The sequence below is a fragment of the Schistocerca nitens genome, chromosome 4 (genome assembly GCF_023898315.1).
Source record: "Schistocerca nitens isolate TAMUIC-IGC-003100 chromosome 4, iqSchNite1.1, whole genome shotgun sequence".
NCBI lineage: Eukaryota > Metazoa > Arthropoda > Insecta > Orthoptera > Acrididae > Schistocerca > Schistocerca nitens.
This window is the reverse complement of record NC_064617.1, coordinates 787,515,198-787,540,895: the sequence shown is the minus strand read 5'-3', so window position 1 is coordinate 787,540,895 and position 25,698 is coordinate 787,515,198. Positions and strand designations below refer to the sequence as shown.

General features: G+C 43.1%; 1 protein-coding gene across 2 annotated transcripts; it reads right to left on the bottom strand.

Annotated features, from left to right (window-relative positions):
- Nucleotides 1-852: 852 nt before the first annotated feature.
- LOC126253164 (trypsin-1-like) lies at nt 853-23,394 on the bottom strand. Of its 2 annotated transcripts, none has more exons than XM_049954322.1 (2): nt 22,967-23,394; nt 853-2,159 (listed from the first exon to the last, which is right to left on the bottom strand). In XM_049954322.1, exons 1-2 carry the CDS (start codon nt 23,375-23,377, stop codon nt 1,821-1,823), a joined length of 750 nt encoding a protein of 249 aa, XP_049810279.1. In that variant the 5' UTR covers nt 23,378-23,394; the 3' UTR covers nt 853-1,820. The 2 variants fall into 2 exon arrangements, with proteins under 2 accessions (XP_049810279.1, XP_049810280.1); XM_049954323.1 differs by lacking the exon at nt 22,967-23,394 and adding an exon at nt 14,955-15,346.
- Between the last annotated feature and the right edge of the window lie 2,304 nt (nt 23,395-25,698).

The following is a 25,698-nucleotide window of genomic DNA, read 5'->3' as shown; positions in this document are numbered from 1 at the left end:
CAGAAATCATAAATTATTCCACTTCCTTACATGTCAAGAAAAGCAATTTCCTCAAAAAAACTTTTGTCCTCACGAGTTCTTACTGGATGGCCATCGCTGAACAACTCATGCTCCAGAGACACGCAAAGACCTCCATTAGAGGAAACGAACGCTAGTCGCCATCCAGGTGCATTTACACTGTAGATAACGCCCATGGTCTGCATTGTGAGTTTGGTGAGATTAAAGTTACTGTTGTCTTACGGTTTTTCCACAGTGACATTTATGATTAAAGGACTGAATACTGTGCTGTGCAGATTGATAGAAATGTGGGAGTCCCATAGATGGTTTCCTGAGGAGCTTTGCCCGAAAGACGTTGGTATAATATTTACTGAAGAAGATAATATCTTGTATGCCCTATGTTTGAAATTAACTGTTGCACAAGGAGTGAGAACATATGGACTGCTAATGAGAGTGTTGAAAAGCAATGTGCCAACGCTAATGCAAGAGTTGTAGTGAGCAACATTAAAGTCATCATTTGTCAGAATCTGATTCTAGTCCGTATCTGGATATCCAGTTTTAGTTTGTGCTTAAATCTGAGTTACATGTATTCACTAGAATTGTACTTATGGACTGATTCTTTAGTAAGCGTGGTTGTTAGCCAAAATAAAAGTTGTAATTTAATGTTTCACTGCTCAATTAAATTTTTAACAAATTACATGGATCATTATATTTCCTTTATATGACAATGTCAGATCTTACTTAAAAATATCTTTCACCAGTTGGCATTTTGTGTTCCTTTCCCTGTGTTATTTGTACAGTCTAGCTGCCTTAGTTTTGCAGCCTTATGCTAAAATTTTCTTCTGACATAGTTAATCACATTTCCATGTCAGACTTCATTGTCATTGTCTGTATATTACTTGCTCCTTTATCTTTTGTGTTTTGGGAGGGGATGAGAGTTCACAGAAAGCTTAATTTATTTACTCCTTAAATTACTCTTTAATACATACTTTTTTAAAGACACGATTCACTTTCTGAGTCGGAACATTTATTCCTTAGTATTTCACAGCAAATTCTACAATGCAAGCAGCATTTTGTTGACTGTTGCGTTCGAAATAAGAATTTAATGACATCTATACATCTGTTTAAACGCAGAACATGTAATCTATATTTGTACATATGTTAATAACCTATGTTACAGGCAATAAAGAGGTTTGTTTGTTAAATTATCTCCATTTAAATATATTGGTTTAATGAAAGAGGTTGCTTTATACCAAGGTGTGTCCTTCCAGAGCGTATCTTGTTCTTACAAGAGGTGCTTCATGAAACTGAGTTATTGTTTCGGTTAACATTTTGCTCGTGGTGTTGACAAAGGTACAGCACTAAATGACTTCCATGCCTTTCCTGAACTGTAGAAATTACTGAAACTTCCAGTCATGAGAAATTGCTATTCTTACACTCATTTCTAGATGAAATTAAGAAATGTGGTTTTGAAATTAGACTTACATTTCACTAGTTTACTGTTAATATATTCAATTCTGATATACTTCTCCTTTTCGTTGTTGAGGAAACCTACTCCCAATCTACTCTGTCTACCTCATGCCTACTCCACTGTGACTGCCTTCTTGGAAAAACACAAGGATTCTTTTATCTCCTGGTGAGTGCTCACACGCAGAATAATTTTATAGAAGAAGAAACAGGTTTGGACATAGATGAAGATGCACGTCTAAAACTAATCTTCGCCTTATATAGATGTGCATGTCTGTATGTGTGTGTGCATACATGAGGCAACTTTTTGAATACAGAAATCATAGAATTAATTAGACGCCGATTGTTTCATTAATTCAAGAGCGCAGGGAAACGATGTTGGTGTAGACACCTGGGTATGGTGGGTAAAAACAACCGTACCCCCACGAAATGATACCGTACTGCGTGGAGTTCGCAACCAGAGGACCACCTTTGTCACCGTTGCAAGAGTCTTTGCCACCTTCGGGCTCACCAGCGCAGATCATGTTCTCCGTAATGAGGCCTTCGTAGGTGTCGTTGCACGATGAGCGGTCGATGATAGTCGTGTTGACGGCGTGCAGCTGCTCTGGGTAGTCTGCCCCTGGTTGAAGGCTTCCCCAGCCACTCACCGTCACGGAAGTGCCGGCCTCGAGCTCCTCAGTCGCCAGAGGAATGGCCTGCGAAAACAGTGATGGTAACAACAGGGCAGTCTGCTGTGGGACGTAAACATTTAGAAAAAGAAACTAGACTGAAAGTGTAGATAGTATGAACCTTAAACGAATATCTGTTATTTAACATTTTATATTTAATGGTTCTTAGGATTCTGGATACAAAACAATATGTCCAGATACGTTTTTGGATGAGGTAAGGCTTAGAATTCCAGGGCTGGGATTTTGTACCTCTGAATGAAAATCGCTGACTGCGGTGTATGCAGTCTGTGGCTGGTTGGACTCATTATTGGAATATTCGCTTGTGTAGTGTTGGGCAGTTGGATGCGAACAATGCGTAGCGTTGTGCAGTTGGAGGTGAGCCCCCAGCAGTGATGGATGTGGAGAGAGAGGTGCCACAGTTTTGAGAAGTTAATATAAGCATACGATCTGGACGTGTGTCCGCCAGAAAAAGGAAATTTGTATAGATGGATGTCATATATATATATATATATATATATATATATATATATATATATATATATATATATATATATATATATCAATGCGCCAAACTTTCAGGAAACATTCCTCACACACAAATAAAGAAAAGATGTTATGTGGACATGTGTGCGGAAATGCTTAATTTCCATGTTAGAGCTCATTTTAGTTTCGTCAGTATGTACTGTACTTCCTCGATTCACCGCCATGATTTCAAACGGGATACTTTACCTGTGCTGCTAGAACATGTGCCTTTACAAGTACGACAGAACATGTGGTTCATGCACGATGGAGCTCCTGCACATTTCAGTCGAAGTGTTCGTACGCTTCTCAACAACAGATTCGATGACCGATAGATTGGTAGAGGCGGACGAATTCCATGGTCTCCACGCTCTCCTGACCTAAACCCTCTTGACTTTCATTTATGGGGGCATTTGAAAGCTCTTGTCTACGCAACCCCGGTACCGAATTTAGAGACTCTTCGTGCTCGTGCTCGTATTGTGGATGGCTGTGATACAATACGCCATTCTCCAGGGCTGCATCAGCGCATCAGGGATTCCATGCGATGGAGGGTGGATGCATGTATCCTCACTAACGGAGGACATTTTGAACATTTCCTGTAACAAAGTGTTTGAAGTCACGCTGGTACGTTCTGTTGCTGTGTGTTTCCATTCCATGATTAATGTGATTTGAAGAGAAGTAATAAAATGAGCTCTAACATGGAAAGTAAGCGTTCCCGGACACATGTCCACATAACATATTTTCTTTCTTTGTGTGTGAGGAATGTTTCCTGAAAGTTTGGCCGTACCTTTTTGTAACACCATATATATATATATTGACTTTCGAACACTATTGAGGTAAATACATTGTTTGTTCTTTATCAAAATCTTTCATCTGCTAACTATGCCTATCAGTCGTTAGTGCCTTCAGTAGTTAGAATCTTTTATTTAGCTGGCAATATTGGCGCTCGCTGTATTGCAGTAGTTCGAGTAACGAAGCTTTTTGTGAAGTAAGTGATACATGAAAGGTATAAGTTATTTTTAGTCAGGGGCATTCTTTTGTAGGGATTATTGAAAGTCAGATTGCATTGCGCTAAAATATTGTGTGTCAGTTTAGTGTTGATCAGAATAAGGAAAGAGAAAACTGTCTGAGTACGTTGAGTTTTTCTCAGCTGTTTCTGTATCAAACAACGTAGAAGTTTTCAGGCATTGTCATTCATAATTTTTCAAAGGGGACGTTTCAACTGACCTCATAATGTCGCAAGCAGTATCGGTTATTTATTTGACTCGCATCTCAGGCCACAATGCCACAACGAATCCTAGAAGTAACAACGAACTGTGAATAGACGCTGCGTCAAAGAGAGGGATCATAGTTGCAAGAAAGATAAATGCCGAATAGCAGATCTATAGCTGATGCAGTTAGTACTACTAGATTAATTTACACCTGTGTACCTACAGAATACGAGTAAATACGCAAGATAGTAGAGTTTTTTTACGGAAGTAGTCGTACTTGAGCCGTACCGTGTCAATAGGTGGAGGTACGTCTTCCATGTGGCGTCTTTGCCTCTAGCGGAGGGCGTACCGTTTTGACGCAAGTGGCAGGCGGCGCAAGAAGGGCTCCTCGGGCATGACGTGTTGCGAATTGAGCCGTGCAATTTCTCTATCGAAGGACTGGATTTCGGTATTCCGCTAGGGGCCGCGTGTCCGAGAAAGTCGTCTTCGGAGGACACAAGGCGGTCGAAGCTATTCCTATTGCGGAAGTCTGTGGCTGCGGCACCTTAATTAAGATGTAAGAGTGCTGTCTTACAGCTATGATGGGGTTTCTTACTTCTGTTGAGTTAATTTGGAGATAGGGTTAGGTTCGCAAAACGTCCCTTTCTATTGTTTTTCCCAGTGCGTTGCCATCTGCTTATGCACCTTACCCGCCTTCACTGCTATTACAACTCTAAAAGTACCAGCTCAATCTTCCTTCTTGCTTAAAGCCCCGTAAAGGGGACATTGAGGCCTGCACGTGTTTTTTCTATCAGCGTCAGTTTGTGATTTTCTGTAATTAAGACATGTTGTATTTTTACCTTCTACACTCCTGGAAATTGAAATAAGAACTCCGTGAATTCATTGTCCCAGGAAAGGGAAACTTTATTGACACATTCCTGGGGTCAGATACATCACATGATCACACTGACAGAACCACAGGCACATAGACACAGGCAACAGAGCATGCACAATGTCGGCACTAGTACAGTGTATATCCACCTTTCGCAGCAATGCAGGCTGCTATTCTCCCATGGAGACGATCGTAGAGATGCTGGATGTAGTCCTGTGGAACGGCTTGCCATGCCATTTCCACCTGGCGCCTCAGTTGGACCAGCGTTCGTGCTGGACGTGCAGACCGCGTGAGACGACGCTTCATCCAGTCCCAAACATGCTCAATGGGGGACAGATCCGGAGATCTTGCTGGCCAGGGTAGTTGACTTACACCTTCTAGAGCACGTTGGGTGGCACGGGATACATGCGGACGTGCATTGTCCTGTTGGAACAGCAAGTTCCCTTGCCGGTCTAGGAATGGTAGAACTATGGGTTCGATGACGGTTTGGATGTACCGTGCACTATTCAGTGTCCCCTCGACGATCACCAGTGGTATACGGCCAGTGTAGGAGATCGCTCCCCACACCATGATGCCGGGTGTTGGCCCTGTGTGCCTCGGTCGTATGCAGTCCTGATTGTGGCGCTCACCTGCACGGCGCCAAACACGCATACGATCATCATTGGCACCAAGGCAGAAGCGACTCTCATCGCTGAAGACGACACGTCTCCATTTGTCCCTCCATTCACGCCTGTCGCGACACCACTGGAGGCGGGCTGCACGATGTTGGGGCGTGAGCGGAAGACGGCCTAACGGTGTGCGGGACCGTAGCCCAGCTTCATGGAGATGGTTGCGAATGGTCCTCGCCGATACCCCAGGAGCAACAGTGTCCCTAATTTGCTGGGAAGTGGCGGTGCGGTCCCCTACGGCACTGCGTAGGATCCTACGGTCTTGGCGTGCATCCGTGCGTCGCTGCGGTCCGGTCCCAGGTCGACGGGCACGTGCACCTTCCGCCGACCACTGGCGACAACATCGATGTACTGTGGAGACCTCACGCCCCACGTGTTGAGCAATTCGGCGGTACGTCCACCCGGCCTCCCGCATGCCCACTATACGCCCTCGCTCAAAGTCCGTCAACTGCACATACGGTTCACGTCCACGCTGTCGCGGCATGCTACCAGTGTTAAAGACTGCGATGGAGCTCCGTATGCCACGGCAAACTGGCTGACACTGACGGCGGCGGTGCACAAATGCTGCGCAGCTAGCGCCATTCGACGGCCAACACCGCGGTTCCTGGTGTGTCCGCTGTGCCGTGCGTGTGATCATTGCTTGTACAGCCCTCTCGCAGTGTCCGGAGCAAGTATGGTGGGTCTGACACACCGGTGTCAATGTGTTCTGTTTTCCATTTCCAGGAGTGTATATATGACAGCTTTGTGGACTTTGGTTTAAGTTACGTCATTTACTGATGTGAGTTTCTCTGATGGTTGTATATTAACTTGTTAATTCTGGGAGAAAAGGATTCATGCAAATTGCTTGGTATTTAAGGTACTCTCTACTAATGAAATCGAAGATCGTTTGCCAACTTTGTGCATCCAATCAACTCTTGTTGATTTTCCGTCCGGTGTGGCGGTCCCTTGCTGCCGTAACGCCGTCGGACGTTGTTTTGAAACTGAACTGCTGTTGGCGGGCGAATCTTCTTATCTCCTTGTTGAGATTTTCGTGTGTTCAGTAATAATGTCCTGACTGTTCTTTTACTGTTAATACTGGAAGGCTTCGTTTCTGCCCCTTTATTGGTATGTGGGTGTATAATTACACTCGGAGTCTTATTGTGTTTAGTTCCATGATTGAGGGGTTAAAAATCACTCACGATTTGATTATTTGTTGAACTTAAAAGATCCATTTTCTTGCCAGCTAATACTAGCAGTTGCTAGCGTCATGTGCGGAATGGTCTCGTTTATCCAAAAAAAAGAGAGATTCTTGATGCAACATTGTACGTGTACTGTTTTTCTTTTCTTTTTAATTTCATATTTTTTTAATGTGTGTGTGTGTGTGTGTGTCTTTTTGGGGAACTGAATGTAAACTTTAAGGTCATTGTTTTCGTAAGTCTTCATTCCTTTGGTCAGCTGTGTTGTGGTACATTCTGTGATACCAAGCACTTGCGAATCACTAAACAGGCTGTCAAAAAATGGTTCAAATGGCTCTGAGCACTATGGGACTTAACATCTGTGGTCATCAGTCCCCTAGAACTTAGAACTACTTAAACCTAACTAACCTAAGGACATCACACATATCCATGCCCGAGGCAGGATTCGAACCTGCGACTGTAGCAGTCGCGCGGTTCCGGACTGCGCGCCTAGAACCGCAAACAGGCTGTCAGAAAACACCATAAGATGAATTGCTAAATTGTTTGTGACACAGATTTTTCTTGCTGTATTAGTTATTTTGAAGCACAGATGCTGCATTAAATTTTTGCATCGTTCTCCTGTCACATAAGGTTGCACTAAAAAGTTCGCTCTGCCCTAATAATTGCATGGTATCTCATTGCAGGAAATGAAACTTTTTAGTGATATGAAATTAATTCTCAAGGATCTGTGAGAAATTTCTTTATTTCTATGAGGTGAGTTGTTGAAGGTGTTTGCTTCCATAACTGTGATCATTAAGTGCAGAGCTCATTTGTTATCTTTGAACATACATATTTTCGTAACACTGTGGTTCAGTATGACAGTGTATTAAAGTCTTACTTCAATGCAAGGTAAACACTGCAGCACATGTTCTGGAATGTATACATTATGAAATTCATATTGTTGTTCTTAATGTGTTATTTTAATTAATTCTTGAAAGCTTACAAGCAAATTTTTTCTTAATTGGGTCTATTGATCTTTTAAACATATGTTGTTCAATAAATATTTTGGTCACTAATGGTGTTTAATCCTTAACTGGGCGTAGTCCTCCCTCACCTAGACAACCCCAAGCAGTAGCCGTGTACCACTGGTACTACTTTTAGCAACGCGACCCGAACAAATATTATTTGCAGACGATCTGAACAGGGTAATCAGTTTTAAAGATCGGATCAGGGCCGTTGCGAGGTGTTTTACCTCCATGGACTGACACCCAAACCTCCAGATATCAGGCACTCAAATCGGTACCAAACGTTGTACGTCGATAGAGTGTCAACCAAAACTCCGCTTTAGTTAGTACTATGTGCTGTTGTCCAGCAGAATGGGCGCAAACGTTAATTAAAAGTAACATTAGAACTACGGAGCACAGGAGAAGCATAGCTGTGAGTAGTGTTATCAATAGCTTCCGTGAGGAAGTTGGTAGATTGTTGAAACTTCAGCCCAAGGGTCAGTGGTTCCAACCACAACCTCTCTCTCTTCTCTCTCTCTCTCTCTCTCTCTCTCTCTCTCTCTCTCTCTCTCTCTCTTCTCAGCGATCACAGGCCCTGTAGACCATGCGCTTCATCAACGATCTGCTTCCACCGCCTTCTATCTCTCGCAGCCTCTCTCCACCCTGCGGTAATTCCTAATGCTGCGATGTCCTTCTCTATGTCATCTTTCCACCTTGTACGAGGTCGGCCCAATGGTCTTGTCGCCTGTAGAGTTCCTTCCTTCAAATGCTTTCTTGGTGATTCTGCTGTTTTCCATTCTGGCCACATGTCCAGCCCATTGCAGTCTCCTACTTTTTAATTTCTGGATGATAGTGGGTTGCTTCATTAACTGATAAATTTCATTGTTCTTTCGAATTCTCCATACGCCATTCTCCAACACAGGTCCCCAGATTTTTCTCATTACTTTTCTTTCAAAAACATTCAGTTTTTCTCTTCCATGCTTTGTAAGCTTCCAGCTTTCTGAACCGTTCAGTACTATGGAGCAGATAATATTTGTTGTATATCTTCATCTTTGTGGTGACTGACGAAGCTTTACTTTTGAGTGGGTTGCTAAGTGAGTACAGACATCTTGACCCTGAGGCTATTCTTTCATTTGTATCCATTGTTATGATATTTTTACTGTTAAAACGTGATCCAAGGTATTTAAACTGGAGAACTTTTCTGAATTTAGAATGTTGGTCAATTTCAAAGTAAGGATTTGGGTTTATGACTCGACCTATTTCCATGTATTCGGTTTTCTCTTGGTTAATCAAAAGCCCGATTTTACTGGCACTGTGCCTGAGAGATCTGTACATGTCTTTCAGTTCTTTTTCATTTCACTCAGCAACACTATATCATCTGCATAAGCCAGGAGTTTTACTTCACTGTGTTCGAATCGGAGACCATTGTGTAGATGTAAGCTACTCTCCCGAACCACTTTCTCTAATGCAAGGTTGAAGAGGACACATGAAAGAGCGTCTCCCAGTCGATGCATGTTTTAATTGGAAAGGTGGGGGATATGGATCCTCTGAACTTCACTGCTGCCTGGGAGCCATCCATGCACAGTTGTATCATCCTAATGATTTTATTGGGTATACTAAATTCTCGTAATGTGTTGTAGAGGCTACTTCCGTGGATGCTGTCGTGGGCTCGCTGGAAGTCAATGAAGAGACAGTGGATGTTTTTGTTAAATTCCCAGTATTTCTCAAAGATCTGTCGTATAGTAAAAAAATTATCAGTTGTGGAAAGGTTTGTTCGAAATCCAGCCTGGTAACCTTGAATAATGTTGTCTGTGTAAGGTTTAAGTTTTTCCAGAATGGTCATTGACAGGATTTTGTATGTTAACAGAGAAAAGGAAATATCTAACTGGAGTCCTAGAATATATAGAAGTGGAAAGCAGGAATGGAAACTCAAAGAATTTGTTTCACTCTACAAAGAAAAGTAAGAGAGGTTATCAAAGTGAAAACCTATTCATAAAAGATAAAAACCAAAATATCCTGGCGCAGCTGTAAGGTATCCTAGAAAGATGGAAAGAGTATTTCTCAGAAATGTTAAATTGCACTGATCCGCACATAACCTTCAATTACGCAATGTCTGAGAGTTACAGCATTAATAATGACGAATGTAGAATCACAGAACAGGAAGCGATCTACTCTATTCAAAAGCTCAAAAACAACAAGACAGCAGGCGAGGGCCAAATATCAGCAGAGATGTTAAAAAGAGGGCGGAAGCAAACTACACAAAGAAATTTATAGCCTTATCACAATGATCTGGAAAACTGAAACACTCCCTGAAGATTGGAAAACTGCAATAATTTGTCCAATACACAAGAAAGGAAACAGAATGGAACGTGGAAATTAAAGAGGAATCAGTTTGCTGAACATAACATACAAAATCCTGTCAAACCCAAATGATAACAATTTTTTACTGTATTATGCGCGAAAGTGTTATACGGAGCAACATGTTTATGACATGTAAAACGGCTGTTTGGAGTTTACAGCAATAATCTCTTGACAGTGTACTTTCGCTTAGTTTCTTTGAAAGTAGTAAACGTATAGACTACATTTGTAGTTTGCCAGAATATACAATCAGAACCGAAAAATAACGAAATAACTGTATCACACGTGTGGGAGTAATGCTAGTAGTAGTAGTAAAAATAATAACAACAATAATAATAATAATCCCGGCCATCCTGGTTTAGGTTTTCCGTGATTTCCCTAAATCACTCCAGGCAAATGCCGGGATGGTTCCTTTGAAAGGGCACGGTCGACTACCTTCCTCTTCCTTCCCTAACCCGATGAGACCGATGACCTCGCTGTCTGGTCTCGTCCCCCAAAAACAACCAACCAATAATAATAATCATAAAAATAATAGTACTAATAATAAACAAAATAATCAGATCAATAATAAGCACATAACAGTAATAATAATAATAATAATAATAATAATAATGATAAAAGTAATAGCAATAACAATAAAGAAAATAATATCGATAATAAGTACTTAACACTCAGAAATCAATGCAGACAGGACCCCCCCCCCCCCCCCCCCCCACACACACACACACACACACACACACACACACACACACACACAGTGCCATTCATTCAGGAACAGTGACTTCAACGTAATGGTTGCATACGAAGAAATGTGTGAAGGAAATTATATATAACAGTTTCAACCGTAAGCGGTTATAAAAATTGTCACCAGTGGAGTCTGAAAGTAAAAACTTTTCTACGAGAACCTCACGCTCTACCAACTCACCCATTCGAGATCTATAAACAATTACTCACAGACACGCTTTTCCTGTGCTTCGTAGTTCTGACGTTATTTTTAATTACCGTTTATGCATGTTTTACTGGACAGCACAACATAGCATGAACTCAGTGGGTGTTTCAGTTGACATTGACATCGACATACGACGTTTGGCACAGATCTGACTGTCTGACATCTGGAAGTTTGGGAGTGGTAACTGGGAAATGACGACCCCTCTTTTTTTATACCACCTGTCTCCCCCGTATCCCCCTCCTCTTCTACCACCATCAATGTACAACAGCACAGTACAACAATGTAAATCTCATATTCTAATTTTAATCATTAATCTAAAGTGACCAGACGTCCTCATTTTCTGGGGCAGTCCTCAATTCAACTGACGCGTGACAAATCATCTTTAGAGGCAAACACAAAAAGAAGGCTTGAGGGAGGTGTGGTATCAAGTCACAACATTGTCGCAAGCCAGCGCACAAACCCCGCTCCAGAACTCGGTGAAACAAGGTTATGTTTTTCTCTTTTGTACTCAGTAGTGGCTGCGTTAGTTATGTGTTACGGACAAAAAAATGGTTCAAATGGCTCTGAGCACTATGGGACTTAACTGCTGTGGTCATCAGTCCCCTAGAACGTAGAACTACTTAAACCTAACCAACCTAAGGACACCACACACATCCATGCCCGAGGCAGGATTCGAACCTGCAACCGTAGCCGTCACGCGGTTCCAGACTGTAGCGCCTAGAACCGCACGGCCCTTCCGGCCGGCTGTTACGTACACTTTTGAAAATAGTTCTGTGCTTTAATTTTTCCTGTCTTTCATTTTTTCTCCTCATTTGCTAAATTCTTTCGCTGTTTTATATGAAATTAATTTTTTCTCTCTTTGCCGAGCCAAGGTTTTGCCACTATAGGCGGCCGCTTAGTCTTAAAAATGGTAGAAACGGCCCTGGATCGAACATCCAATTTCAACATGTCTGTGAGGATGGAGAGTATCATCAGAGAGTCAATTCTACTTGATACGTTAGAGGTTAAATATGCCTACAACCTGGTTTCACCTACATCGCTAGCTACTCCGCAGACAGAATTCACGCAACATCCAATTTAAGGAAACACGTCTCTCAATCAGAGATACGGCCAGCCATATTCAGAGATCATGTACCATCCATATGCACTGTAAATTCACAGAAACAAGGGACCAACAGAAGAACAGGACAGAGGAAACTAAATGTAGCTCTTGTATCAGGTGCAAGACGCCTCGCAGCCTTACCTAATACGCGGGAAGAATGTGACAGAAGGTTCCAAATGTACAGTTCAGCTTTTAAATGGTGAATAAAGTGTGCTAAAGCAAACCAATAAAAATCGTGAAATACTAACCCCACAAAAAAGCAACCTGGCAGAATTAAAATAGATATTTACTAAAAGTGTCTGAGACATTTGTCTGAATTAGGTTTAATAGTCATCGAAAATTACGTGCAGATTAAATGAGTATCAGCCAAAATATTCATCTGAAAACACAACTGGAGGTGTGTAAAATTAGAACGCCACTACACAACGATGAAGAACAAAAAACGTCGTCCTTGTACCACTTCATACAAGAAAATAAACGAAAAGCACAGGAAAATATTGGCAGACGTAAGAACTACAAACGGGAGACTGTTGAACAAATGATATGAAACAATATAAAAAATCCATTTACACTGTACAGAACTACTAGCCAATAGACTAATTGATGAAATAATGCAGAAAGCCATTAAAACAATGACGTCTGGAACTTTACGCCCTGAAGCCGCAGACGAGTTAGCAACGGAGGTAACCGAAGAAGAAGCCATTGGAATAAGTCGCCCGGCTCCGGTGGCTTACCTGCTGAGCTATACCTAATTTTTAGGCAACAATTAAACTGTTAGATGACACTCATGTTTAATTAAATTTTTAATGTTATGGTCTCCAGTCCGAAGACTGGTTTGATGCAGTTGTCTGTGCTACTCTATCATGTGCAAGCCTCTTCATCTCCGGATTACCACTACAATCTACATCCTCCTGAATCTGCTTACTGTATTCATCTCTTGGCCTCCCTCATGATTTTTGCCCCACCCCCCACGCTTTCCTCTATTACTAAACTGGTGATCCATTGGTGTCTCAGAATGTCATCCTTCTAGTCAAGTTTCGGTACACTTTCCTCTCCAATTGTACTCAGTACTTCCGCATTAATTACGCGACTACCCACCTAATATACAGCATTCTTTTGTAGCACCACATTTCAAAAGCTTCTATTCTCTTCCTGTCTTAAATATTCATCATCCATGTTTCACATTCACACATGGCTACACACCATGCCTTGCTAACACTTAAATGTGCAAATCGCTGTCACATGATTTTTGTCACCTCAGTATACATTCGTGCAGATGTCATTTCTACTCATGTGATTCATGTAAAAGGGGTTCCAATATGATTATGACTGTACGACGGGAATTTTCGAAAGCTAAATGATAGTCGGAGCTAGACACACCGGGAACTCGTTCAGGAATTCAGTATTCCGAGATCTAAAGCAACAAGAGTGTGCCGAGAATGCCACATTTCAGGCATTACCTCTCATCACGTAAAATCCAGTCGCCAACGGCCTTCACTTAACGACTGAGAGCAGGTGCATTTTCGTAGATATATCAGTGATAACAGACAAGCAACACTGTGTGATATAACCTCAGACGTCAATGTGGAATGTACGAAGAACGTATCCATCAGGAGAGTGCGGAGAAATATGGCTTTAATGGGCTATGGCAGCAGACGACAGAGTGCCGTTTCTAACAGCACGGCACTGCCTGCAGGGACTCTCCTGGGCTCGTGACCATATCAGTTGGACCCTAGACGACTGGAAAAGCGTGTCCTCGTCTCGTCAGATGAGTCCCGATTTCACTTGCTACGAACTGATAGTAGAGGTCGAGTGTGATGTACATCCTAAGAAGCCATGGACCTACGTTTTCAACAAGGCGCTGTACAAGTTGGTGGCGGCTCCAGAAAGGTGTGAGCTATGTTTTTATGGAATGGATTGGGTCCTCTGGTACATCTGAGCCGATCATTGACTGGAAATGGTTATGTTCGTCTACTTGGAGACCATGTGCAACCATTCATAGACATAATATTCCCAAAAAGCCATGTAATTTTTACGGATGTCAGTACGCCATGTCACCGCGCTACAGCTGCTCACAACTGATTTGAAGAACATTCTGGACTATTCGAGCAGTTGGGTTGGCCATCCAAATCGTCCGACATGAATCCCATCGAACATTGATGGGACATAATCGAGAGGTCAGTTCATGCACAAAATCCTGCAGTGGCAACACATTCGCAATTATTGGACAGCTATAGAGGCAACATGGCTCAGTATTTCTGTTAAGGACTTCCAACGACCTGTTGAGTCCATACCACATCGAGTTGCACCACTACGCTGGAAAAAGGAGGCCCAACACAATATTAAGATGTATCTCATGGTTTTTGTCAGCTCAGTGTATAGTATACTTGTTACACACTTTCATGGATGACGGAGAACAGTAAAATGTACCAGTCTGAGGTAAGGGATCCTGATCTGGAAACAACTATGTCGAAAACTATAGGCGAAAATCGTTCTGATACTGTTGCTATTAAGCTAGCGATTTTAGAGCCCATACTTACTTACTTACAGTACATTTTTTCTTGTTTTGGTCCGTGCTACCACCTCTAAAAGTTGCCTAACCAACAATCATTGCAAGAACAATACAGTTATTTTTATCCCAATCTCAAGGTATCAGAACGTTTCCGCGTATAACTTTCGACACTCTCCCTAACTCACATTGATGCATTACTCCACTGCACCATCCCTGAAAGTTCTAACATTATCATGGAATCACTCTGCGTTAAGAAAAGTCTGTAGAATATTTGCCCCTCGGAAGGCAACAGTTCCGAGAATGGAACTCATTGTGGAACCATAATCTGATTTTCTAAGACTGAACTTTAAATATTGCTGGACGGAATACCTGAACGTTGTCATCAAACGAGATGGAACCTGAGATCTCGAAGAAACCAATGTCTCTGTCTGTCGTAACATAAGACTGAACTTTAAATATTGCTGGACGGAATACCTGAACGTTGTCATCAAACGAGATGGAACCCGAGATCTCGAAGAAACCAATGTCTCTGTCTGTCGTAACATAATCGAAATCCTCGTGCCAAAACATATCGGAAGCGGTGTACGTGGCGCCACCACTCTCGCGCGTTGACGTACCGACCCGCAGCACGTAATAGATTGGCTCGGCGCCCGAAATGCAAAACGCAGTCGTCATGACGTATCTGGGGCTGACGATGGAGCCGCCGCAGTAGTGCGCCTCCACGTACTCAACGGAGACCTGCCAGGGGACCTGCGAGATGTCGACCGGCTCACCCCCCAGCACGCTGCTGCCGCGGCCCAGTGTGGGCGCCACGCTGCAGGCTGCGGTCAGCAGGCACAAGGCGAGGGCCCGACTCATCTCTCAGGACAGCCACGCAGCACTGCCGCTCGCGTTCAGCGCCTGCTTTATCAGTTATCTGCACATCTCCAGATTTATCAGTCTCTTTGAATCAAAACGGAATTATTATCAGTTATGTCGACCTCACTTAACAGCTCTAGCTGTTATCAAAGACAGAATATCAGTGTGCTAGAAATGTAGGTAATTATACTGCATATAACAAAAAAATATGTTCAAATGTGTGTGAAATCTTATGGGACTCAAGTGCTAAGGTCATCAGTCCGTAAGCTTACACACTACTTATTAACCTAAATTATCCTAAGGACAAACGGACACCCCCATGCCCGAGAGAGGACTCGAACCTCCGCCGGGACCAGCCACACAGTCCATGACTGCAGCGCCTCAGACCGCTCGGCTAATCCCGCGCGGCTGCATGCAACAAATTAGCGAAAAATTCGCTCGTAAATTTCCTCTAATGAATATAGGCTGTGCACGTTTCCTGTCCAATGAATTCTCCATCAATTTTTCCCTTGTTTGGAAGAGAGTTAAATGAATAAATAAATCAGTTGCCGTGTTTGAACCATTCTACTCTGTCATAAAAAATTACATTATGGAGCAACGGGTCCGTATTGTGGAAGATTTACCCCCATGTCACATATACTACACATTTTCCTCATATTACTTAGTTTACATGATTGTATCGACAGGCTCATACATCTATGAATAGACTAGGTATGGATAGCAAGTTCATTATATACAGCAGTTTAGTTATAAAGATGATCCAGGAGTGCTAGGTATCAGTTTGGTAAATGGATGTTTCCGATAATACAGACTATGTCAGACACTGTTTAACATCAGTTTTTACATCATCACCGCCGGCCGGAATCACCGAGCGGTTCTAGGCGCTTCAGTCTGGAACCGCGCGGCTGCTACGATCGCAGGTTCGAATCCTGCGTCGGGCATGGATGTGTGTGATGTCCTTAGGTTAGTTAGGTTTAAGTAGTTCTAAGCTCCAGGGGACTGATGACCTCAGAAGTTAAGTCCCATAGTGTTCAGAGCCATTTGAACCATTTTTTTACATCATCACCAAACTTGTTTCCGGGCAGTTATTTTCGAACGATCATTGAATCCGCAACAAGATCAGTGGTAGTTATCCTAGAATAAATACGAATTAGTTAACTCTTTATTCTATTTACTCTTTTTGTTAACTTGTAAGATCTAATATACGGTAAAAAAAAGTCTTGTGGCTGAACAAACATCTGCAGTTGCTACTAATATTACTAGAGCTACGCTATCTACATCTACATCTACATGGATACTCTGCATATCACACTTAAGTGCCTGGTAGAGGGTTCATCGAACCACCTTCATAATACTACTCTGTTATTACAATCTCGAACAGCGCGCGAAAGAAACGAACACCTTTCCGTGGAAGCTCTAATTTCCCTTACTTTATTACGATGATCGTTTCTCCCTGTGTAGGTCGGCGTCAACAAAATATCCTCGCATTCAGGGGAGAAAGTTTTTGATTGAAATTTAGTGAGAAGATTCTGCCGCAATGAAAAACGCCTTTGTTTTAATTGTGTCCACCTCAAATCCTGTATCATGTCGGTGACACTCTCTGATCTATTTGGCGATAATACGAAACGTGTTGCTATTCTATGAACTTTGAGGATGTACTCCGTCAATCCTGTCTGCTCTTACCGAGCAGCAGTACTCTAAAACAGGGCGGACAAGCATAGCGCAGGCCGTCTCTTCAGTAGATCTGCTATATTTTTTAAGTGCTCTGCCAATAAAACGCAGTCTTTGGTTTGCCTTTCCCACAACTTTTTCTATGTATTCTTTTCAATTTCAGCTATTCGTAATTGTAATTCCTAGGCATTTAGTTGAATTTATGGCCTTATAGCTTTGACTGATTTATCGTGTAACCGAAGTTTGACGGATTCCTTTTAGCACTAGTGTGAATGATCTCACACTTTCAATTATTTAGGATCAATTGCAAATTTTCGCACTATACAAACATCTTTTCTAAACGATAAATGACTGCTTCATCTGCAGATAACCTGTTCAGATTGTCTTTAAATCGTTCATATAGATAAGGAACAGCAGGTGGCTTATAACACTACCTTGGGGAACGCCAGAAATCGCTTTTGTTTTACTGAATAACTTTCAGTCAATTACTGCGAACTCTGACCTCTGTGACAGGAAATCACGAATCCAGTCACATTACTGTGTCAGTATTCCACAAGCATGTAATTTTACTGTATGCCGCTAGTGAGGGACAGTGTCAAAAATCTAGACATATTGAATCAATCTGAAACCTCTTGTGAACAGCACTTAACACTTAGTGTGAGTAAAGAGCTAGTTGTGTTTCACAAGAACGACGTTTTCTAAATTCGTGTTGATCGTGTGTCAATAGACCGCTCTCTTCGATGTAATTCATAATGTTCGAACACAAAATATGTTCCAAAATTCTGCTGCATATCGACGTTAAAAATATGAGCCTGTAATTTAGTGGATTACTCGTACTACCTTTCGTGAACATTGGCGCGACCTGTGTAACTTTCCAATCTTTGGGTACGGATCTTTCTTCGAGTGACCGGTTGTATGTAATAGTTAAGTATGGACCTATTGTATCAGCATACTCCGTTCAAAAGTAATGGGATGCCTATTAATGGACATTAATGGGGAGTGCGTCCTTGCATAGCCTTTACGACAGTTTGAAAGTCTGCTGAGAGGAATGGCAGTCCATTCTTCCTCAAGAGTTCGAAATAGAGAAGGTACTGAAATTGGGCAGTGGGATCTGAAGTCAAAGTTCTAATGCACCTCAGAGGTGTTCCGTAGGACTCTGTAGCACAGGAACTTGTGGGAATGGTACGTCCCAGGAAAATGTGTTGTCATAACTTCTGAAGCAAATCTAATTCAAGTTATTGACAAGTACAGTACAAACATTCCAGAGCGCATGCAGAACAGGCAGCGCTCAAAGAACTCAGCGCTCAGAAGAACAAAATATGACTTACCAAGTAATGAACATGAGTCAGTTGTAATGAACTTTCCCCAATAGAACCAAACAACGTTATATAAAAAAGGTATCACAAATTAATATAAGCAGTAGAACCAAAAATCTCTGATACTTGAGAGATACCATCAGACTTTCGCAAAAAGTCATCCATACAACTCCGAAGATAGCAATAGCCGACAAGTGCGAGAATTACCGCACTGTCAGCTTAACAGCAAATACATCCACGTTGATGACACAGATAATATAAAGAAGAATGAAAGAGAAAACTGAGGAATACTTAGATGACGATCAGCTTGGCTTTAGGAAAAGTTAGGACACCAGAGAGGCAGTTCCCACGCTGCGGTTCGTAATTGAATCAATACTGAAGAAAAATTAAGGCTAAAGAAAAATCAAGACACGTTCATATGATCTGTCAACTAGCAAAGATGTCAGACAGTAAAAAATGGGATAATCTGTTTCGAAATTCTGAGAAAAATAGGTAGAAACTACAGGGAAATAGGAGTAATAGACAATATCTACAAGAACCAAGAGAGCACAATAAGACCGAATAACCAAGAACGAAGAGTTCGGATTAAAAAGAATGTAATCTTTCGCCTCTCTTGTTTATTCCATACATTGAAGAATCAATGACAGAAATAAAGGAAAGGTTCACGACTGCGGTTAATACTCGAGGTGAAAGTATATCATTGATGACGTTGCTATCCTCAATGAAAGGGAAGAAGAATTACAGGATCTGTAGAATGGAATAAACAGTCTAAGGAGTGTAGTATATGGAATGATGGTAAATCTAAGATAGACGAAACTAATTAGAATCAGAAGAAATGAAAACAGCGAGAAACTTAATATCTGAATTGGGAAGTAGATGTAGTTAAGTAATTCTGCTACCAAGATAGAAAAATAGCTCTTGACGGAAGGGGCAAGGAGGATATAAAAAGCAGACCAGCACTGGCAAAAGAGGCATTCCTGGCCAAGAGAAGTTTACCAGTACCATACAGAAGCGTTCGTTTGAGGAAGAAATTTCTGAGAATGCACGTATGTAGTACTGCATTCATTGTATGGTAGTGAAACATGGACTATGGAAAAATCGGAACAGAAGAGAATCGAAGCATATGAGATGTGGTGTGCATAATGTTGAAAATTAGGTGGACCAAGAGGTTAGGAATGAGGAGGTATCCTGTAGAATAATCGAGGAAAGGAATATACGAAAAAAAACTGACAAGTAGAAGGAAAGGATGATAGGACGTCTGTTAAAACATCAACCGATAATTTCCATTGTACTTGAGGGAGCTGAAGAGGGTAAAAGCTGTAGAGGTAGACAAACATTGGAATACATCCAACAAATAATTTAGGAATTATGTTTCAATTATTACTCTGAGATGAGAAGGTTGGAACAGGAGAGGAATCCGTGATTGGTCTCATCAGACTACTCAGAAGAGTGATGGCTGGGAGGAAAGGCTATATATTATACACAGTTCATACATAATACACAAGAGGGTACGAATTACGATACACAAATAACACACATTGGAAGAATAACTTAAGTCGGCACCTTACTCAACACAAAAGAGACAAAACTAGATTGACAAAATTCACAATTAAGCCCACCATCAATACACTCCGCATCATACACAATACTGGAACGGTAAAACAATAAAATACAAAAGAAAAACAATAACGATTCTTTTATCACTAGGAACACTTCCTTCAGCCAGTAATCATTCAGTCGAATACACTAGATCCAACAGCGGCCATTTAGAATATCAGTGCGTAGTAGGAATATAATTAGGCCAGTCCTCACTGTTTGCACTACAGCCAGCACATATCACAGAAAACACACACTCATCTAAACCTGCCAGAATGTAAATCTAAATAAAATGGACGTGCTCCGACATTATAATAGGAGGGAACATGCAACTGCGTTATGCTAGCTCCGCTCTATTCCTTGGATCCTCGAAGCTCAACACCGGTCTCTGCCAAATTTGACAGCAAATACCTACTAGCTTTGGCCATCCGTCTGCGAGTAAACCTCGCGTCTTGGTGCTCCGTCTCACAAACGGGCGGTTCCTACCCCGAAGCTGTTAGTAGCGCTCCGCCCACGGGTGATTCCCAATTGCTTCCGCCTCCTGTTTCTACAGCGGCTGCGTGTCGCAGACCGATGGTGGCGATCCGAGCACTAGCGATGCTCCGCTCGCGACCTGTTCTCGTGTTGCGCCGCCAAATCAATATTTGAACGCGGACTGCCAGTGCCGCAATTCATGGCACAATTCAGGTCAGGACTAAGGGCACATCAGTATACTTCAGAAACGTTATTATGCACAACATAAAACCTCACAGATGATCATTTATGACAGGGTAAACTGCCATGCTGATACACACACCCATCGAGTTTTAGTATAATGTACCCATTACACAAAATGCGTTCATATCCTTTAGCATTTACCATTTTCTTAACCATAATGAGGCGATCACACTTAACCCGACCTCCTCTGCACCTCATTGTTGGTAGAACACACGATGGCAGCTTACATTCTCCAGGCACTGGGAAACCCAAACCGTTCCACCGGATTGTGGCAGGATATGAAGTGAAATGATCGTACAGCATTGATGGGTGGGCGTCGCACCTCATTCTTTTAATTCCTTACGCTCAGTCATTGCGCTACGTGAACTGCTGGCAATAGTTTCCTAATCACGAGTGATTCCATCAGCTGATTTCATGCGAGATTTTACAACTAAGTTTCTAGTGCTCGACGGTCCCTGTCCAACGCTATGTGAGATCTTCCTGTCATGGTTTAACTATAGTTGCTCCTTCTCGATTCCACTTCACACCTGCATCACCCAAAATCGACCCGAGCAGCTTTAGAAAGGTTGAAATGTCATTAAAGAATTTATTACTCAATTGACATCCAATGAATAGTCCACTCCTGAGTGACCCATCTCCTGTTACAGATTCAGACAACACAGTAGCAAGAAAACAGTGACTATTCTTCGATCAAAGTGTGTCATTGACAACGTCATCGAATAGTCATGCGATTTCTCACCCTCCCATACCTTCCAACCTCTGACAAAGGTCAACCTTCCTGTGCATAAAATGGCAGGAAATTTAAATTTTGGTGGGAAATTGAAATTGCTGGGAAATTGCAAATACACTTTTCTGGTTTGCCACCGGATCGTAGTTTGTAAACCGAAAAACATTTCGTCGATGCAACTGTTCGACGTCGTCAGGTGGTGGTAGTTGATGCTGTCATTGCTGCAGCCGCACCTTGCAGCAGTGACAGCAGCAACTACCACCACCTGAAGATGTCGAGCAGCTGCATCGATGAAATATTGTGCGATTTACACAATACGTTCCGGCGGAAAACCCGGGAAGTATATTTTTGCAACAGATCCGTTGGCAAAGCCTAAAAAGTCACTGCCTGTAAATTAAAAATGTAGCACAATTGTGCAAGTATGTTACCTGTGAAAGCAGGATGTGGTCGTAAGTAAAAGCTGACGGGGAATTCAAAATGATGCATTGTCATGCTGTCTGATCTGAAACACTGGAACAATAGAGTCAAAATTCGGCTTAGATCTCTTAGGCTATTTATACGGGTTTAGAATTCTGGCGAACTGCTCCAGACCTGGAATACTGTTTCTAGGTCTATGACGTCACAGTCCAGCTCAGATCTGTAGTTTAATTTACAACAGTTTAGAAATCTGGCATACTGGCCCAGGCTTGAGACACTGGTGTAGCTCTACTATGACGTCAGAATCCAAGATGGAGGTCGAACGTGGCGACCAGGGCATGCTGTGACGAGCTCTATATCATCAGAGTCAGAGGTCTGAAATATTGACCCTGATTATGACGTCAGAATCTGCTGGTTCTATGACGTTAGAGACAAAGGATGTTTGTGCAGGTCCAGGCCTGTCTGTTGGACTAGTTAACATGTTTTTCCAAGATAATATTCACTTAGAGGTTTATGGTCATTCTATGCTGCCATGTGTAGATCTTCCCACTTGTGCCTTTACGTAAACAAATATTAGAAGAGGCCACTGGAATGATAACGTGCTGAATATCAAAAGATTGCAACGGGTCCTGCACGCAGTCCAAAATGGAGTCAGTTAACCATACTATTGCAATTTACTTCCAAAGCGATCAGATAGGCTTCAAAAGATCCCTCTCATGAAACAAAGGAAATGTACATTCCTTGGGAAAAGCTTGATCATCTGGTGATGTAATGTTTCAATTGATGTGCGACTTTATCAGAAGCCCCATCGTTTCCATTGTTGAGTCTAGCAACTTAAAAGTATGATTTTTCCAAAATGTCTTAAAATAATGGCAATAAATAACCGAAATAAATAAAAATATTAATTAAAATTGCATTTTCAGAAATGAGTGATATAATTAGCGATGGATAATCACATTTGGTCTGTTGGAGAACTAAGAGTGGAGAATTCAGAAACAGTTTAGTAAGATGTATCATTTTATATTTTCAGAGGTCTGCAGGGACTGAGACTGAAATGATTTTAATACGGGGTCCAGTTGCGGAAGATGATTTATATATCTTGAATCTGTAAAAGTTAAGTTTTTGAATCTGTAAAAGCTAAATATTTCTTGTGTGAGTCTCTGACATAAAGCTGTTCACAGTACCTGGACGTTGTCATCAAAGGAGATGGAATCAGTGGTCTGGAAGAAACCAATGTCCTTGTCTGATGTGACAGGAACGTAATCGTCGTGCCAGAACAACTGGGTGGCTAAGTACGCGGTGCCACCGCTCCCGCGCGTTGAAGTGCCGACCCGCAGGGCAAAGTTGTTGGGGGCGGTGCCCCAGATGCACGAAGCAACAGTCATCACCCAGTTGGAGCTAACGATGGTGCCGCCACAGCGGTGCGCCTCCAAGTACTCTACTGAGACCATCCATGGGTACTTGGAGATGTTCGCGACCTCACCTCCTAAAATCCGATCATCGATCTCAAGTGTAAGAAGCCTGCGAGACGCCGTGGAAGGCGCAGCACAGCAGACTGCAAATAGCAGACATAGGGCTAAGGCGGCCTTCAGCATGGCTGTGCTTGGCTTTTCCCAACACTGGCACTCGTGCTGTTCAGTGTCGCCCGTCTTATCGGTTATCTGCGCCTCTGCAAACTTATCAGCCACTTTCATGCAAGACAATGAGCGCACATAGAGTGGTTTCACTTCATCTACCTCCATATCTCTCAGTAATAGTTCGATTTTAATATCGATTTTTTTGCATTTTATATACCGTATCAAGAACAACAGATAGATAAACAGAACGAAAGAATACCCGTGAGACGAAGACCATCACATATTTAATTACACGACGTTATACCTCATGAAATGAATTCTATTTTACACATGTGACATGAACAGAATGATGAATTGCCATGCAAAACATACAGCTGGGACAGGTACTACATGGTCGAATCACATTAATGTGACCTATGTTGCCAACGTGCGGTAACCACTCATAGACGGCAGGTGGCAGCACTAGCAGTGGAGGGTACATAAAGCTCTTCAGGAGGACAGGGAAGACGCGCAGTCGTTGGCATAATGCGGAAACGGAATGATTTATCTGACCACCAAAAGGCCATGCTCATTTGCTTTCGGGCCAAGGATGGAAGCACTTCCGAAATGGCTAAGTCTGTAAACTGTTCGCATGCCTCTATGGTTGAAATATACACTCCTGGAAATGGAAAAAAGAACACATTGACACCGGTGTGTCAGACCCACCATACTTGCTCCGAACACTGCGAGAGGGCTGTACAGGCAATGATCACACGCACGGCACAGCGGACACACCAGGAACCGCGGTGTTGGCCGTCGAATGGCGCTAGCTACGCAGCATTTGTGCACCGCCGCCGTCAGTGTCAGCCAGTTTGCCGTGGCATACGGAGCTCCATCGCAGTCTTTAACACTGGTAGCATGCCGCGACAGCGTGGACGTGAACCGTATGTGCAGTTGACGGACTTTGAGCGAGGGCGTATAGTGGGCATGCGGGAGGCCGGGTGGACGTACCGCCGAATTGCTCAACACGTGGGGCGTGAGGTCTCCACAGTACATCGATGTTGTCGCCAGTGGTCGGCGGAAGGTGCACGTGCCCGTCGACCTGGGACCGGACCGCAGCGACGCACGGATGCACGCCAAGACCGTAGGATCCTACGCAGTGCCGTAGGGGACCGCACCGCCACTTCCCAGCAAATTAGGGACACTGTTGCTCCTGGGGTATCGGCGAGGACCATTCGCAACCGTCTCCATGAAGCTGGGCTACGGTCCCGCACACCGTTAGGCCGTCTTCCGCTCACGCCCCAACATCGTGCAGCCCGCCTCCAGTGGTGTCGCGACAGGCGTGAATGGAGGGACGAATGGAGACGTGTCGTCTTCAGCGATGAGAGTCGCTTCTGCCTTGGTGCCAATGATGGTCGTATGCGTGTTTGGCGCCGTGCAGGTGAGCGCCGCAATCAGGACTGCATACGACTGAGGCACACAGGGCCAACACCCGGCATCATGGTGTGGGGAGCGATCTCCTACACTGGCCGTACACCACTGGTGATCGTCGAGGGGACACTGAATAGTGCACGGTACATCCAAACCGTCATCGAACCCATCGTTCTACCATTCCTAGACCGGCAAGGGAACTTGCTGTTCCAACAGGACAATGCACGTCCGCATGTATCCCGTGCCACCCAACGTGCTCTAGAAGGTGTAAGTCAACTACCCTGGCCAGCAAGATCTCCGGATCTGTCCCCCATTGAGCATGTTTGAGACTGGATGAAGCGTCGTCTCACGCGGTCTGCACGTCCAGCACGAACGCTGGTCCAACTGAGGCGCCAGGTGGAAATGGCATGGCAAGCCGTTCCACAGGACTACATCCAGCATCTCTACGATCGTCTCCATGGGAGAATAGCAGCCTGCATTGCTGCGAAAGGTGGATATACACTGTACTAGTGCCGACATTGTGCATGCTCTGTTGCCTGTGTCTATGTGCCTGTGGTTCTGTCAGTGTGATCATGTGATGTATCTGACCCCAGGAATGTGTCAATAAAGTTTCCCCTTCCTGGGACAATGAATTCACGGTGTTCTTATTTCAATTTCCAGGAGTGTACCATTTATGTGCATGGCAAAATGTCACAATGCAAAATCACAATCCTTCAGCGAACGTTGTTACCCATGGGCCTCTGCAGCAGGCGCCTGGTTCGTGCATCCCTGCTAACTGCCCTTCATCGGTGAGGAAGGTTGGAATTTGCGTGTCAGGATTGCAAGCGGACGTCCACTGATTGGCGACAAGTAATCTTTTCAGATAAGTCACCTTTGATGCTCTATCGGACAGATGACTGTTGGCGCGTACGGCATGAAATGTCTGAAAG